The 17,644-nt window shown below is 56.0% G+C and overlaps 1 protein-coding gene across 1 annotated transcript in view; it reads left to right on the top strand.

The window, feature by feature from the left end:
- The first annotated feature begins 3,849 nt into the window (after positions 1-3,849).
- Positions 3,850-17,644, top strand: part of SIGLEC1 (sialic acid binding Ig like lectin 1) — a 25,901-nt gene continuing 12,106 nt past the window's right edge. Inside the window, exons 1-9 of the mRNA XM_045295361.1 lie at positions 3,850-3,928; positions 7,405-7,479; positions 7,786-8,145; positions 8,517-8,813; positions 10,885-11,151; positions 11,486-11,740; positions 13,243-13,542; positions 16,061-16,321; positions 17,275-17,592. Of these exons, the coding sequence (XP_045151296.1) occupies positions 7,431-7,479; positions 7,786-8,145; positions 8,517-8,813; positions 10,885-11,151; positions 11,486-11,740; positions 13,243-13,542; positions 16,061-16,321; positions 17,275-17,592 (2,107 nt within the window). The 5' untranslated portion in view covers positions 3,850-3,928; positions 7,405-7,430. The remainder of the gene's footprint in view (positions 3,929-7,404; positions 7,480-7,785; positions 8,146-8,516; positions 8,814-10,884; positions 11,152-11,485; positions 11,741-13,242; positions 13,543-16,060; positions 16,322-17,274; positions 17,593-17,644) is intronic.

The raw sequence follows: 17,644 nt of genomic DNA, 5'->3' as shown, positions 1-17,644 counted from the left end.
CCCTAAGAGAGATGCTGGAGAGAGGTGGAGGGAATTCACTTTTCACTGCACTCTGACTGAGGACAAGAGTATCTACATCCTTGGTTAAGGATCAGAAGGAATTCAATCGAGACAATCTATGTGGAGACTCTGCAAATGGATTTGGGAGTTTTCACTGTAACCCATATCCTTTGGCAAATGAGGTGCTCTGGCTTTAAGCTGTAACACACAGCTCAGTGGGTTTTGTAACAAGTTCACCATCCACCCATCTTAGCATGGCCACCAACCACCACAAGACATTGTACCTTTTTTTCATTGGGAATTGATGGTGACCTGAACCTTGCCTACTTTGACTGTCATGTTCTTGAATCCCCCTCCTCCCCTCCAGACTAGTATCCCTTTTTCTCTTCCTTGCTGTGTGATATGTAACTCTGTTCCCCACCCATCTACTATTGGAATCTTCCATCTTGCTCATCTTGGTAAGCTGCATTCCATCACAAAGTGTTCTTCAAAGAATAGCCCCAAGGCCCCTCCAATGTGATCCAGGTATGACAGCATGGTCAGTCCACACGTCAGCGTCCTTCAACTAACCCTGCACCCTAGAATACCCGGAAAGGATCACATTATCTGACCCACATTGTCCCAGACCCATTTTCTAAGTCAGAGGTGCAACTCGAGGACATCCGTGAGGCCACGACTGGGCACAGACCTTGGTTTATGAGTAGAAGACATTAAAGGGCAAGCAGGGGTGGGAAGAACCAATTCCGGAAGTCCAATGGGATAAAAGATCCAGTCCCCCCCCCAATTCAGGAAGCCTGAGATACTTTGGTCACAAGATTCCATGCTGCTCCTTGTCAGCGCAGATAATAGACGTTGTTTCTATTTCTCTGGCATGTAGTGTCCACTCTCATGCCACGGACTGTTAGAGCAAACCGAGGACTTGAAGGATGTGAGGCCAACCTTCTCGTTGTGGGTAAGTGGGGAAGGGGATTTGCCAGCCTTATGCAGGCCAAGTTCCAGAAGTTTGGGGACCTTTTTGATCAGGGATTCAAAGGACAAGAAGGCCTTAGACTTCTTGGCCAGCTCTTTGATGAATTTCTTGTTCTTGTTCTTCTTCGTGGGCAATTTCAGTGCCTCGATGTCCAGGTGAGGGAAAGCCACAGGCTCAGCTTCATCACAGTGCTGCTGGTCCCCAAGGCCTCACACAGAGAACTTGGGGTGGGTGTGGTGGTGCCAATACGTTTGTTCTTCTGGGGCTGGGGGTCATCGTTCTTCAAGCCAACCCATAGTTCCACTGTTTCCCCAAATGTCCAACTCTTGTGCTGATTCCCATGCAGGGCTTCCTGCATCACTATAGAAACCTTGCTGTTCATGGTTTCTAGTGCTGCAGTCCCTGGACAGGAGACCTTGGCTACTGAAGACTCTGTAAAGAAGCCATGAGGGATAGCATTCTCTGACCAGGCAATTAGACAAGACGGGAAGGTCAGCAGGGAGTGTGTCCTGTTTGGGGACTTGGGCCTTGTATCAGCTTGCTACTGTAGCTCTGACCCTGCTGCCTAACAAACAGTCACACCTTCTTAGTGGTATCAGAGAAGAAGCTCACACTTCTGTAGGTTAGCATGGGACTGGCGGACGTAGAGTAGTCTCAGCTGAGTCTTGTGCCAGCTCTGGGTTTTGTTCAGGTATGCTATGGTTTAATCGTGAACCACCCTAAAACATGTGGTGAAATTCTCACTGCCCCCCGCCCCCCCCCGAACCTGTAATATGCCCCTGACTGGATTAGGGGTCTTCTTTTATTGCATTAATAAGGCCCGCAGCAGAAAGGGTCTTAACCCTACCTCATCGAGGCTAAGGAACACCGAGAATGCCAAGGAATGCCAAAGAGTGCCGGCCAAACCAAGCGCTAACTCCCTGCTGTGAGTTGATTCTGACTCACAGGGGTCCTAGAGGGCAAGGTAGAATTGCCCCTGTGGGCTTCTGAGACTGCCACTCTTGACGGAATTAGAAAGCTCACCTGCCCCTCCCCCACCCCCACCCCCAAACACACACCAAGAAGCGGCTGGTAGTTTTGAACTTAGGGTTTTACAGTGAGCAGCCCAATGCGTAACCAACCACGACATTACCAGGACTCCTAGGAGAGAGGCTCGCATGTAGACTTTTAGCCTCCCCAGCACACCGAGAAAATACACTTCCGACCTTGCAGGTCGTTCCGCCTGAGGTATTTGTTTCAATGGCTTTAGGTTGCTAAGACCAAGTCTCTTGCACGTGTGCCTCATCCCCTTTGGACCAGTGCTGCAGATGGCGTGTGCCCTTTGCACGGCAGTGGCAGAAATGTACAAGAGGGCAATGGGTTTCTCAAGACTTGGCTTATGTTGGTGTGTCTACTCACATCCCAGGGGCCAAAAGAAGTCACCTGGCTAAACCCCAATCAAGTGCTGGAGCAATACACCTGGCTTACCAGGAAGCCAAGGCTAGGGAGTGGGTGTACACAGTCACGGGCCAAGAGCTGGGGAATTTCGGGGCCAGCAAAACCTGTCACTGCTGTTGGGGGAGGAAGCAATGGGGTGGGTGAACACCCTTGTTAGGACAGAAGAGGAAACGACGGAAGCTTAGCAGCATGGGGGTGGGGCTTCAAAAAGTTTGTGGGAAAATGCTGCTGTTCCATTCCATGTTTTCACAAACGTTTGGACAGCCCCTTCATAGAGGCAGGGCTACAAAGAAGGACAAAGCAACTGAGGCTTAATGCTGCTGGGGCTGGAGGATTTCAGAGCAGAGCAGGTAGGTCACCTGCAGTCTAGGGTCTTGGATCTACCCATCTGAAGGCCTCGGTTCCTTTTGGATGCACACATGGGTTTGCCTACGAGGTCCAGGGCTCTACTCTGCTGGGCAGAGTGGGAAGGCAGGCTCCGCATTTCGTGTTTCGTGATAAAGCGGTGCTCCATGGACTACTGAGATGTGTTATCCTTGGGGGCAATTACCACCAGCCTTGGAAGTGTCTCGGGAGAAAGATGAGGCTTTCTATTCTTGTCAAGAGTTATTTGTCTCAGAAACTCGCAGGGTCTGATAGGGTCACTGTAAACAGACATCGACTCAATGACGGTGTGTGAATTATAAGTGTCCTGCACTTAGTAGGCCTTCCAGGGTGATGATAAGCCTGCTGTGCTGGAATCTTTCCATTTCTGCCACATGACCTGGGGGTGGGGTGGGGGGGTGGGGGTGGCGGCGGTGGTGTGTGTGCTTGTGTCATTGCTCAGGAGAGTTGGGGAGCCAAGAACAATTAGAGATACTGGCCAGGCTGAGCAGCGGCCTGTTTGTCTAGGGTCCTTGTGCTTTCCACAGTTAGAAAGAGTTATTTCTTGAGGGCATCTTCTTAGCGTGTTCAGGAGGCTATGGGGTTACAGGAGGCTCCCCAAAGGGGTGGAGGATAAAATGCCCGAGTCTGGGTGTCCTGTCATAAGCCCCACCCCCACTCCCGAGGCCGGATTGGGCTCCTTCCCAGTGGTCATGGTGGAACTGTGTGCAGAAAGCTCCCTCCTCCGCGCTCAGACTGTTGGAATGGCCCAGAAAGGGAGGGAGAGAGGGCCCAGTGAGACCCACGCCATCACCCCTGCGATTTCCACTTTGCCTGCTAGGAGGCGCCAGAGTGAGCCCAGAGTCGCCACTTGTGGGCTCAGATCAAGTCCTGAGCTTTTCTGGGGACCTTCCCCGTCAAGATGCCTTTCCTGCCCTGACTGTTGCGCAAGGCCTGCAGCTGCTTCCCTGAGTGGCCTCTGAACTGGGCAGCGGGGCTGAGGCCTGGGAAGAAGAGGAAGCGGATTCTGCAGCTGGGTCCTCCTCTCTTGGGGTAGCAGAGCCCCCGGGGAGCACCAGCACCAAGAGCTCCCGGTCTTCCTTGCTGTTCTCAGCGACCAGTTCTTCAGCCTCACTGCCACTGCCCAGTGTGCAGCAGGTACTCCCCGCCCTGGGCCTGAAGGGAGAATCAGGGAGCGGGGAGCAGGGCTGGGCTGAGACTTGCTGGGGTGTGTCTGGGTGTGAGGGCTGGATGCCAAACCAACCCAATCCTGAGCTACTCATCATAGCTCCCAATTCCCCCCGACCCACATTCCAGCGCCAAGTGTAACCATCACTCCAACCCAGTCTCACCTCCAACCTCAGTCCTCACCTCGCCTCACTTGCCTGTCCATGTTAGCATTTAGGGATCATCATCCATATTCAACTCCAACCCAAGCCCGGTCCTAAGCCCAATCGCAGCTTGCACCCAGCCCCATCACCCTGTCCCCAACCGGCCTCAGTCATAGCCCATTCACCACCAGCATCCAACTCCAACCCACACCCGGACCCCAAGCCCCTTGGCCGTTATCTCAGGGTCCACTCAATACCAACATCTATCCCATCCCAAATCCCAACCTAAACTTCACCCTCACCCCTGGCCCAGCCACAGCCTTCTCCTCCCGCTGGCTCCAGACACACCCCATTCATTCATCTGCATGCAGGAACCTTGAGCAGACCGGCAGCCAGCACACAGCCCGTGAAGCCAGGTTAAGAAGTGCAGTGGAGGAGAGGGGTTCCAGAGTTAAATGCTGGGCTTGCACCGGGGCTTTCCATTATGTTGAAGATCTCACATTCCTGCAAGTGCCCATTAGCACCCTCAAATTTCCCGTCACTGGGGTGGAGTACTTGTCACCCATTTCCCTCCTTGCTTGGCCTGAAAGGGAAGTTGGAGAGGAGCCCTGGGTCCGGAAACAGAAACTGAATTCTGAACCCAGACAGAGCTGCCCACAGTGAAGCACCCTTTGCCCTCTTTCCCCGAGGCCAGACGATAGCCTCTTCTGGACTTTGGCCTTGATGTCCTAAGACTCTTGGTCTCGTGTCATCTTCTGTTGTTCTGACACAGGCAGTAAGCATAGGTTGATGAGACCCCAACTCAACCCTGGGGCAGCCCAGGCTAGTTCTACTCACCCACGCCATCGAGTGGATTCCAACTCATAGTGACCCTAGTAGACAGAGTGAAACTGCTCCCTATGGGTTGCTGAAACTGTATATCTTTAAGGAAGCAATCAGCTTCATCATTCTCCTGAGGGCTTGAACCACTGACTTTCTGGTTAGCAGTTCAGCCCTGATCTCACAGTGCTACCAGGGATCCTTATACCAATTCTAGGAGTGGGCCTTTTGGACCTTGTTTTCCAAGCACCCAAGACTTGGAGAATCAGAAGTGAGCTTCAGGAACTTCCAGTCTGGAGAATGATGCTGCCCCAGGGGTCACTGTCCATAGGAGGGGTTGTTTGAGGGCGCCCACTGCCATACTAATACATCCACTCTCTTCCCAGCACCCTATTACCATCAGGGGGTGTAAGCACTCCCTGGGTCACCGAGGTCAGACCCAAGCCCTAGGACACTGACCCTGCAACACGACACTTTCAAACTGGGACAAAGGTCTCCTATCTGGAGCCTTCCGTGCCCCTCCTGCTTCCAGGCTAGTTTTCTGGGTCACGGTCTTTGGAGTGGGCAGGGTGAGCCAGAAAACTGGGCTCCAGGGGGCTGGTCCCTTTGGCGTTGGGGTGGGCTAAGTAAAGGTGACAACCACGTGATATGTTTGCAGGTGACTTTAGAAAGCTTTCCCTCCACATTCCAAAAGTTCCTGCTCCATTTCAGTGTCACTCTGCCCCCAATCCCACTCTTCCTCCTGCAGACTCAGCAGTGCCCTGGGGCAGCAGAAGGTCTGGGGACAGTGCTGACTTATCTAGCATATGCCGCTCGCTCGTTACAGAGGGGCTAACCTCGACAACACCCGCACAGCTTGGGGCCTCAGGGGCCAGGCCTGCCCCCAAATGTGCCCCACAGGCTGCCTTTCCTCTTGGTGAGGGACAGCACTGCCCTGGGAGATCTCAGCAGCCAAGCGCCAGGTATGGATCAAAGCCTTCAGGGAGAGGAGCAGGTCTAGGATGGCCAGGGAACCAGGAATGTCCCCCTTGGCCTCTTCAGAGGACCTGGTTGCCTGCTGGAGCAGCCCATGGGTGGCTGCATCCCCTGAGGACCAGGGCTCCCCCCAAGGGCACCCTGCCCCTGTCTGTACCGTCTAAGTGCCACTTGGCCATCATGATGGGCTGTTCCAGCCCTGGGACTGCCCAGGTGTACCCCTTGGTAACCCTTAGAACAGCTGGGCCCTACTCATGGGGCCGGTGGGCTGGGGGCTGGGACCGGAGCTGTCATGTGTTTCCTGCCCCACTTCCATCCTCCCAGGCTCTCCTCTCCCCCTGCTGACACAGCACTGAGGACCAAGGAGAATCGCAGAGTCAGCAAACTGTGTTTTGGCACCTCTCCCCTTCTGTCCCATGCCTGTGACAATCCTTGAGGTCTTCCCTCCCCCGCCAGGGATGCTCCATAGCAGGGCAGTTGCCTTCTCTGTGTGAAGGCACGCTGCCGCCAAGCTGACTCCGACTCCCAGGGGCCCTGGAGGGCAAGGTAGAACTGTCCCTGAGTTTCCGAGGCTGCCCCTCGTCTCAGGGGTCCAAAGTCTCGTCTCTCTCCCGCAGGGTGTACGGCGGGCCTTGAGCGCCTGTCTGTGCGGCGTGTGCTGGTGTGCAGGGCCCCCATGTTGCCCATCAAGCCTCAGCTAGGCCTTGCCATCTCCCCGTCCCGACTCTGAATTCCCAGGGACTGTGCCCCTCTTCTGCCTGGAGGGTCTGAGGGTCTGAGGGCACTTCCCTGTGGCAGGGCACGAGTCCTTAGCTGCAGGCTCTGAGACAGGGGCTCCACAGGCTGTTTGGCACAAGCATGCGGCTGGGGGGGAGGGGGCGGGGGCGGGACTGCAGGGATGTTGAAAAGGACATCTTTGTCTGGAGGCCACCTCATGCTGCACCTGGACTGAGGTTTCTCCGGAAGGAGGGGCGCCCACTGGAGACAAGACTGGCCCTGGGCCGGGGTGGAGAAGCAGCAATGAGGACTTTAGATTAGGAGCCATGCCCCGTGGGCAATGGGAGCCACAGAGGGTTTGGGAGGCTGGTGGGGGGTGGGGAGGGTAAGGGGATGCAGGGAGGCACGTTGACAGTAAGAACATCCCCACCCCCTTCGAACAGGTCACTGTGCCTGTCTGGGTTCCCAGTTCCTGCTGGTTTGGTGGGGGCTGGGGTGGGGTGGGGTGGGGGGACAGCTGTGAATCTGTCCTAAGAAGCCTCTTCTGAAAGCAGAAGTTGGGCCACCCACTGTGGGGGTGGGGCCTAGTGAACACCGGGGGCTTTTTGGGACGCGCCACCAAGTGAGACATTCCTGAGCACACCCCAAGCTGGGCACACTCTAGCTGGCTCTCAGGGTGACCATCACAGCATCTGAGGACAAGGGGCTGGACCTCAGAGGGCTCCGCAGAATCAGTTCTAAGAGTCCCTGCCCACCTCCACCCCTCACCCCGCGTGGGCACCATCCTCCTAGGTACTGGACCAGCCCGAGGACCGGTGATGGGCTTCCCACTCCAATTCCTTCTGCTGGCCGTGCTCTTCCCCTCAGGTAAGTGGGGCCACCTGGCGCCGGTCAGTCTCGGGGACTGGGCCGCAGCGAGTCCTACCCCAGCAGCGCCTGCACACTGCACTAAGCCCAAGTCACAGGCTTGAGCGTGGAGTCCAGGGAGGACCGAGGAGGTCGTGGGTGGGAGCTGTCTGGCCGAGCTTCTGAGCGAGGAGCCCTTGGGCCTGGATTGTCCCTGGAGCACCCAGGGTAGCGACCTTGGGGCACCTTTCTCGAAGGCAGATCACAGAGTCTGCAGGGACCCCACTCCTGTACCAGCTCCTCCCACCCCACTCTGTCCCTTCCCAGGCCTGGCCTCGTGGGGTGTCTCCAGCCCCGAGAAGGTGCAGGGCGTGAAAGGGTCCTGCTTGATCATCCCGTGCATCTTCACCTACCCGGCTGACGTGGAGACGTCCAACGGCATCACGGCTCTCTGGTATTATGACTATGCCGGCAAGCGGCAGATCGTGAGCCACTCGGAGGACCCCAAGCTGGTGGCAGCGCAGTTCCAAGGCCGAGCGCAGCTGTTAGGGAAGCCGGAGAGCAAGACGTGCAACCTGATGCTGAAGGACCTGCGGCTCGAGGATTCGGGCTCCTACAACTTCCGCTTTGAGATCAGCGAGAGCAACCGCTGGTCGGACATACAAGGCACCAGGGTCACGGTGACAGGTGAGGGCCGGGGGGCCTGGCTCTCACCGGCAGGCGGTTCCTAGAGCACCCTCAGACTGTGACTCGGCCCAGCCCTGGCCCTAAACGGAAAGCCAGCCCCAGTCTCACCTTCAGTTCCAGCCCCTGCCCCATCCTGGCCCCAGAGTCGGCTCCAGTCCCATCCCTGGCCTAAGGCCAGCCCCTGACCCGTCCTTGTCCCAGGGCCAGCCCCAGCAGTGTCCCCCAAGGGAGGTTGTGGGGTGGTCAGCAGGCTCCGCTCATCCTTAAGCCCTCCTCTGCCCACGCCCCACCCCTCAGCCTGGGCTTCCGGGGCTGAGAGTCTCAGGGTGTGGAGAAGGAGGCGGCCTGAGCCCTCTTGTCTCGGTCTTCAGAGCAGCCCCTCGTGCCCACCATTGCCTCGCCGGCCGAGCTGCGAGAAAACACGGAGGTGGATTTCAACTGCTCCACCCCCTACGTGTGCCTGAAGGAGACCGTCACCCTGGAGTGGAATGGCCAGGACCTGTCTCGCTCTGTCACCTCCAGCTTCCAACGCCTGGAGCCCACTGGCATCAGCCACCTGGGTATCCTCCACACGGTCTTGTCCTGGCATGACCATGGCCGGACACTGTACTGCCAGCTCACCATGGCCGAGGGCAAGGCGCAGGGCGAGCTTCACCTCCAAGTGCAGTGTGAGTGTGCTGGGAGACACCCTTGTTGCCGCTCTTCCCTGTTATCCTCCAGCCTGAGGAAGCAGCCCCCCACCCCCCACCGCCACCCCTCACTAAGAGCGGTTCTCAACCTTCCTAATGCCGTGACCCTTTCAGACAGTTCCTCATGTGGTGGTGATCCACTCCAACCATAACATTATTTTCGTTGCTACTTCATCACTCATTTTGCTACTGTTATGAATCGGGCGACCCGGTGAAAGGGTTGTTCGACCCCCAAAGGGGTCGCAACCCACAGGTTGAGAACTGCTGCACTGAGGCAAAGCAGGGCTCACACAGGCTTCCAGGGCAGGGGTGGGTGGAGGCACAGTCTGCTGAGCTACTCACAGTCTCCTTCAAGGGCTCCCTCCTCTCTCCTGCTGGCTTGGAAGGGGGCACATGTCTCATTCTTGTCCTTGAGGAGGCAGATGACACAGAGGGCCCCAGGAATAGGCGTTTCCTAGTCAGATTTTGTGGGGGGCGGGGGTGGCAGTGTGGGCCCTGAGAGGTAGCCCAGCTCGTGAGGAGGGTGGGAAGGTAGGGCTAACCCCACTTCTGCCTTGGACTGCTCACTCTCGCGGAGACCAGGTGTCACCTGGATGGGGCACAGAGTCAGCGGAGAGGAAAGCCCAAGCCCACGCTTGGCTATGCACCTGCCCACCCCAGTGACACGGCGCTGCAGCTGTTCTAGAAGAACTGCTACTCATGGGGTTCCTATCAGGCCATCTGGCTCCACCACTTAGTAGTCAGCAAACTTCGGCAATTCCTTTGTCCCTTATTTTCTCATCTACATTGTGTGTGTGTGTGTGTGTGTGTGTGTGCGTACAAACCAGCTGCCATCAAGTCAGTTCTGACTGTTTGGACTGTTGGACTGTTGGACTGACTGTTGGACTGCAACTGCGCTCCATAGGGTTTCATAGATTGTTTTTTAGAAACAGTCACCCGGCCTTGCTTCTGATGTACCTCTCAAACAAACAAACAAACAAACAAACAAACAAACTAAGCTCACTGCCGTTGAGTTGATCATTTGACTCACAGCAAGCCTAAGGGACAGGGGGAGAGCTGCCCCCATGGGTTCCAAGACTGCAACGCCTTTGGAGGGTAGAAAGCCCCGTCTTTCTCCCAACGAATGGCTGGTGGCTTCAAACTGCTGGCCTCATGGTTAGCAGCCCGGGGTGTAACCCACTCCTTTCAAGGGGTCCTGGGTGTTCTCAGGCCTCCTGCCTAGCAGCTGAGCCCGTTCACTGCATATACCACTCAGGGCCTGAAACTGTGGAGGGAACAGGAAGTAGGCCCTGGCTCAGAATTGTTACCAACATTCAATGGGCACTCCCGATAAGGCAGTGAGAACAGTGCCCAGCACACACTGAGCCCTTGAAAAAATGGGCTTTTACTATGATCACATTCCTATTGATTAAACGCTCGAAAAGGTTAGCTTTTATATAGTATTTACATAGAAAAAGGATTTGGAACCAGACTTAAAGAAAGGAAGTCTTTTCAACTGTTGGTACAGCCCTTCCACACTGGCTACTGATGGGCTGCTCCCAGTGGGCATTTGGTCTCTACCTGCAGGGAACCATTAGCAGGGTTGCTGGGTGGCTGGCGTCCAACTCAGGGAGACTCCGGGAGTGTCGGAGTAGAACTGGACTCTGTTAGATTTTCCGTGGCTGGTTTGTTGGAAACAAGTCATCAGGCCTCTCTTTGGAGGCACCTCTGGGTCATCTGGAGCCTCCCATCTTTGGGTTAGTAGCTGAGCCAGTTAACTATTTGTCCCAATTCAGGGTCTCCTGTCCACGGGCCCTACGGGCAGCTAGAACGCAGGCGCCTGGGCAGTGTCGTGCAGGCAGTTAGGGTGGACGTAGACCAAGCCTAAAACTTGGCTCGACTAGAAGGGAGCAGGATGGGTCACAGGGGCTGAGGGTAAACAGTCCCCTGGCCAGAGGACTAATCGGCCTGCTGTTCTGGGTGGGTGGGTGACCTTAGGATGGAGTTTGGAGATGTGTGCCACCCTGCCTTTCACATGTCCCCAACCCAATGCCCCTGTCCGGCCTTGCAGATGCCCCTCGGGGCGTGGAGGTCCTCCTCAACCCCTCAGGGAAGAACATCCTCCCAGGTGACCTGGTCACACTCACCTGCCAGGTCAATAGCAGCTACCCGGAAGTCAGAACTGTGCAGTGGGTCAAGGACGGAACACCCCTCCAAGCCATGGGGCGGGTGCTGCAGTTGCCCCGGGCAACCTGGGCCGATGCCGGCATCTACACCTGCCAAGTTGAGAATGCCGTGGGTTCTGCCGTCTCCACTCCTGTCAGCCTTCATGTCTTCAGTGAGTCCTGGGTGAGACTGGGGCTTGGCCAGGCAGCAGGGAGGGGTCCAACCCGCTGGGGCTGAGAGGAGCCAGGCCAGGGCAGAGTCAGAGACTGGCAGGACTCAGGCCTCCTCCCGTGTGAGACCCTGGGCAGTACCTCCTTGGGAGGGTGGGATGTTGGGAGGACGCCGGGTAATAGGACATAGGTCCACTGTGAGCCACAGGTGTGGTGTGGATGGTGCAGATTCAGGTTGATGGGCTGTGACTCTCGGGGCTCTGAGGGGGTGGAGCTGGAAGTCCCCCTAGGCACCCCCCCACCCCCAGCCCAGCGTGTCCTCTGCTGCCCCTGCAGTGGCTGAGGTCGAGGTGAGCCCGGTGGGCCCCGTCCTAGAGAACCAGACAGTGACGCTGACCTGCAACACGCCCAGTGGGGCGCGCAGCGAGATCCGCTACAGCTGGTACAAGAACCAGATCCTGTTGGAGGGCGTCCACACGCCCACCCTCCAGCTGCACCCCACCTCCAGAGCGGACACTGGCTTCTACTTCTGTGAGGTGCAGAACACACAGGGTACTGAGCGCTCAGGGCCCGTCAGCCTGGTGGTCACCCGTAAGTGGCAGGGGCGGGGTGGGCGTGGGTACCAGCAGGACCAGAGCTCAGTGAGGGCAAGGCTGGGCTAGAAGGGCCAGAGGCTGCCGCAGGGCCAACATCCTGGGTGTGGGAGCGGCGGCCAACTCCCTTCACCTGGACTCCAGTTCCTGTCCAGTTGCCAGTTTCATCCTCCTCCTCCTTCTTCTTTTTAAATCTTAAATTCCGAAATGATTTCAGACTTTAAGAGAATTGCAAGAATAGTCCAACAAATGATTCTTTTTATCCACATTCTCATTTGTTAACATTTTGCCATATTTGCTTTTTCTTTTCCTGCTTTCTAATCACACACACGTACATACAAACATATTTGCTCATCTGTTTGTGCATGTGGCCAGGTGTGTTGGTTGGTATGAAGTCAGTGTGGGTTCCTGGTGATCCCATGCATAACAGAAGCAAACACTGCCTATCCCTGCCCCGTCTTTCTGACCGTGGTCTGAGTCCACTGCTGCGGATACCGTGTAGTGAGTGCCTTCTCACCCAGGGGCTGGCCTCCCAGCACTAGGCCAGATAAGGATCCGTCTGAGCCGTCGGGCTTTCATGGTCTCATTTGGAAAGAGATCACCAGGCTTTTCTTCCCCATCTGGACGCTGCTGAAACCTGTTCGCCACAGGTGACCTGCTGCCATTTGAAAAACCAGTTGTGTAGCACCATGCAAGCCACCACAGTAGGGCAGACCGAAAAATGGATCTGAGAACTGAAATATAAGGGGGATTAAAAAATGTCATGGAAAAGTGGAATTTCCCCCCAAATTCCCAAGAGTTCTAAAATTCCCATTATTTGTTAATTCAATCTTTCTATACATTTTTAAGCCCCCCATATAAGGATGTATAATATTAGTGTGTCTCTTTTTTAAGATCTGTCTACACTTTTACTTTCCTGAGCCATTTGAGAAGGTGTGGCAGATCTGAACCCCCTCTACCCACAAGTTCCTCATTCTCTTAGAGAACCACCATCAGGAAATTCGATGTCGATACGAGGCTGTTGTCTAAAATTTCCCCGGAGTATCTTTTACAGCAACTCTTCTTCTTTCTGGCCAGGATGTCATCCAGATCACACACTCTGTGGTCCATGGCCACCTTCCTTTGTTCTCCTTGTGTCTGGGACAATCCCCGGTCTTTTCTCGTCTGTCTTGGCATTGGCATTGGCAGTGTAAGGGGCGGTTCTTCAATTGAACAGTGTACTGACTGTGTCCACCTCAGGGTGTCCTTTCAGGAGAGGCTGGAGGCCGGTTTGTCCCAAGGTTGGTGACATTAAGATGCTGAAGGCCAGGCCTCTCTGCCACCTTCTAAGCTGGATGCTGCTGCACCTACTTGAGAGTTCTCCCCGGAGCCACGGGCTGGTCCTCAGCAGGCACTCAGGAGCTGGGCAGGGTGGGACAAAGGGGCGCAGGGGTCATAGGGGGATTCGGGGAGTCAGTCCTCTGTGTCAGAGTGACAGGCCCAATGCTCATCTCCACACAGACCCACCCCTTACGCCAGACCTGACGACGTTCCTCGACACTCAGGTGGGGCTCGTGGGCATCCTCCACTGCTCGGTGGTCAGTGAGCCCCAGGCCACACTGCAGCTGTCCCGAGGGAGTCTCATCTTGGCTTCCACCACCGGGAAGAGTGACCACAGGACCCGGTTCATCGTCTCTTCGGCTCCCAACTCTCTGCGCCTGGAGATCCGGGACCTGGAGCCAGCTGACAGTGGGACGTACACATGCTTGGCCACTAACTCACTGGGCAATGCCTCCTCCACCCTGGACTTCCACGCCAATGGTAAGAGGACCCAGAGGGCTGGCCGAGGGACCTGCAGTGCTGCTTCCTGCTAGGAGTCCAGAGGGCTCCAGGGAAGGACTGAACCCGTTTCAGAGTGGGGGTGGGGGTGGGGGGTGGGTAAACAGCACCTGGAAGGCTTGGGCTGTCCAGTCATCCCAACATCAGAGGTTCCTGGAGGCCAAGGCAAAAAGGGAAGCAAGACAGGTGGCGGCATTCCTGTCGAACTCTCGGAACTTGGAGATTCCCTCGTGTACATCTGTGAACTTTATTACTTATTAAACTTTGGGGGCAGGCTCTGTGCCAGGTCAGACGCGGGAGGCAAAAGGGAGAATTGGGGTCTTCTAAGTCTTGGCACGGGGGTTGCCCTTCCTTTATCCCAAGGCCATGGTGGGCATAATTCATCAAGCAAGGCAAGTAAAAAATATGTTTTTTAAGTTTTGGTTTTATAGATCTACATACACACATATATTTCATAAATTTGGCATTTAAGCCATTTGAAAAACATTTTGCTGTGACAGGTGAAGGTTGACAGAGCACATCATAGTTCCACATTCAACAACTCACACACACGCTGATCCCACATAGAAGACACTGCAGTCCCTTCTGTGTGCCATCGCTTAGCCCACTTCCTCCTGGAGTTCCTTGTTTCTATCCCTACTTCTTTGGGTAAATGCTGCCCTTTTGACTTACCGCCATCGAGTCCATCCCCCCCTGAGGGAGCCACAGGACGGGCTCTGAGATGTCGGTCTTTGCAGGAGCAGAAAGCCTCAGTCTTCGCCAGCAGGGCAGCTGGTGGGTTTGAAAGGCTGACGTTGCTGTTAGCTGCCAATGTGTAACCCAGACACGAAGGACAAAGACCCCAGTCAGGAGGGGTGGGGGGTGGGGGTGGGAGTGGGTCAGGGGGGGTCTCACCAACGACCAGTAAGCTTTATCTGTTTACTTATTTTAATTGTTTCACATTGCTCTGACACCCTATCTCTGCTCAACTAACTCACTGCCATCAGGTGGATTCTAACTCCTAGCAACCCCATAGCCTAGAGGAGAGCTGCCCTTGTGGGTTTCTGAGACCGTCACTCTTTCCCGGAATATAAAGACTCGTATTTTCTCCCACAGAGTGGCTGGGGGTTGCGAACTGCTGACCACCCAGTGTCACCCCCAGGAGTGCTATTGTATCTCCAGGAGCTTCCTAAGTGCTGCTTTTCAGAGCTGTTGATGGTGGGAACCGGGCACCATCTAGTTCTTCTGACCTCAGGGTTATGGAGGCTCATGTCTGCATGGTCCATCAGGCCACTGGACTTATTGACTTAGATTATTTTAAGGGTATCCATCAGTCAGTAGCATTTATTTCATTCACAACCATTCCCCCTCTGTGTTTCCACCGGTTTTCCATGGCTCCAAATGGAAATTCTGTGTGCAATAAACACCTTCATGTTAGCCTCTACCCTCACCCCTCCGTTAACGTCTCCACTACTTTTTGTCTCTGCGCATTTGCCTAGTCTAGATGTTTCAGGTGAGCGAACTCATAGAACACACGGCCTTTTGTGTCTGGTTTCTTTCACTCAGCATCATGAGCTTTCCAGCTTTATTCTTATTGACGCAGCACTTCATCTCTCAGGATGGCTGGAAAATATTCCATTTGTATAGGTGTCCCGCCCTTTGTTCGTCCAGGGATCTGTTGATGGACACTTGGGCTGTCTCTACCTTCTGTGAATAATTCTGCGGTGGACACGCATGCACACGTATTGGCTTGAGTTCCCACTTTCCATTCTTTTGGGTGAACCCTTAGGAGTAGACTTGCTGGACTGTGTGGTAGTTCTTAAGGTGACACCGAAGGTTAGGTGTTGAGTTGCTCACCATGAGGACATTGGTTCAAACCCATCAGCCGCTCAGAACGATGAAGCCGTCTGCTCCTGTTGAGGTTTCAGTCTCAGAAAAGCCTGGACTTGATTGGGGTGGGGTGTGTGTGTTTGGTTTTATTGTTCTCTGTTTAACTCTTTGAGGAACCACCAAGCTGTTTTCCATAGCAGCTGCCTTGTTTTAACCATCCCACCACCCAAGACGCAGGAGTCACGGTGGAGAGGTGGGTTATGCCTTGGGCTGCTCACCTCAAGGTCAGCAGTTCAAGACCACCAGCTGCTCCAAGAGAGAACAACAAGGCTTTCTACTTCCATCCAGAGTTACCGTCTCGGAAACCCACAGGGGCAGTTCTATTCTGTCCTATATATTCGCTCTGGGTCAGAAAGGGCTTGATGGCAGTGAGAGAGAGAGAGAGAGACCACTAAAGATAAAATGTCTGATTTCTCCATGTTCTAAAGGCAGGCTTTTGATGTAAGTGTGGGCACAGGCTGCTACCAATAGATCTGGGGCCAAACCTTCCTGATCCACCCGGGAGATGCAGAGCTGACAGTGGGGAGAGGAGACGGGCCGGAGGTGGGTGGGGGGGTTGGTGGCTGCAGCAGGTCCAAGGCTCTGCGGATATGCAGGGGAGCTGACCTTCTCTCCTCCCCTCACCCACCAGCTGCCCGCCTCTTCATCAGTCCAGCAGCAGAGGTGGTGGAAGGGCAGGCGGTGACGCTGACCTGCAGGAGTGGCCTGAGACCCACGCCTGACACCCGCTTCTTCTGGTACCGGAATGGAGCACTGCTCCTGCAGGGGCCCAGCAGCAGCCTCTTATTCCCCTCGGCCTCCAGCACGGACCATGCGGGCTCTTACCACTGCCGGGCTCAGGACGCCCACAGCACCAGCGGCTCGTCCTCCACCGCGGTCCTCACCGTGCTCTGTGAGCGGCCCTCCTGCTGGTCCTCCTGACCCTGCCCTGCCCTGGGGACAAGACCAAGAGGGTGGTCACAGGCCTGAGCACCGGGACCTCTCCACTCAGGGCTGAAATTTGGGCAACAGCTTGGATGGAGCTGGCTTCCTCTACCTGCCTACAGCTCCTCTCCCAATCCCTGCCCCACAAGGGGCACCATATCCACACTTTACTCTCTGGGGATGAAAACTTCTATATGTGTGCACAGGCCCCATTGGCTGTGGCCTCTGTGCTCCCACAGACACGGTGACAGAACTCTTGACCCAGGGATAAGCCGGGCCCTCTGTGCATCCTGTTACCCCCTTGACAGGGTGCTCCATGTGAGCCCGAGGGGCTGACTCATGTTGGGGTGCACTTCCCCATCATGTATGGACTGACATCAGGGATTGCCAGGGAAATGCAGTCGTTTCTCCAGGGGCTTCCTGGTGTCAGAGTGGCATCGTGTAGGAGCCCTGGCTTACTGCACGGCTCCCTTTGAAACCCCCCCATCTCCATAAGCCTGTGCAAAGAGGGCGGCGTGGTTGGCCTCCTCTGAGGTAGGAGAAGCCAGCGTGGAGATCAGAGCTGGGAGGCAGGAAAGGCCCAGGAGGCAGGCGGCCTTGTGCAGGGTGCAGTGCAGGACAAGAGCGGAGAGCGAGACCCATCCAGGAATTGCTAGGTGCACGCCTGGCTCAGGAGCAGATGGGACTTCTGCTCGATGGCTGCTGGCCCATAGGGCACCGTGGTCCCTGCAGGAAATGGTGCGCCTTCCTCTGAGAGGGCTCCGTCTCTCGCAGAGTTGAGCCTGGGGAGCACGGACCGAGTCCGCCGGCCTTTGGCTGATCCTTGGACAGTGCACAGCTGTCTAGCCAGGCTGGACAGAGTGAGGGGGCCAGAGCTCCCGAGAGGTGTGGGCCGAGCACGCATGCGCTTACTCCCTACAGATGCCCCACGGCAGCCCGTGCTCACTGCCCGACTGGACCCTGACGCCACTGGCGCTGGGGCCGGACGTCGGGGGCTCCTCTCATGCCGCGTGGACAGCGACCCTCCGGCCCAGCTTCGGCTGCTCCACGGGGACCACTTTGTGGTCTCTTCCCTGCCGTCGTGTGGGGGCTGCTCCCCGCGCATCAAGGTGGCTAGAGCCCCCAATTCGCTGCGCGTGGAGATCGACGAGCCCACGCTGGAGGATGAGGGCGAGTACCAATGCGAGGCCAGCAACGCCCTGGGCAATGCCTCGACCTTGGCCACCCTCAATGCCCACGGTGAGCCCCCAGGGCATGGGCACCACCGTGTCCACTGCCCCGGGGCTGGCGC

This window comes from Echinops telfairi, unplaced genomic scaffold (genome assembly GCF_000313985.2).
Source record: "Echinops telfairi isolate 266 unplaced genomic scaffold, ASM31398v2 ScPeMD7_5592;HRSCAF=6446, whole genome shotgun sequence".
Taxonomy (NCBI): Eukaryota; Metazoa; Chordata; class Mammalia; order Afrosoricida; family Tenrecidae; genus Echinops; species Echinops telfairi.
The sequence above is the reverse complement of the archived record's forward strand: the minus strand, read 5'-3'. Positions and strand labels throughout refer to the sequence as shown.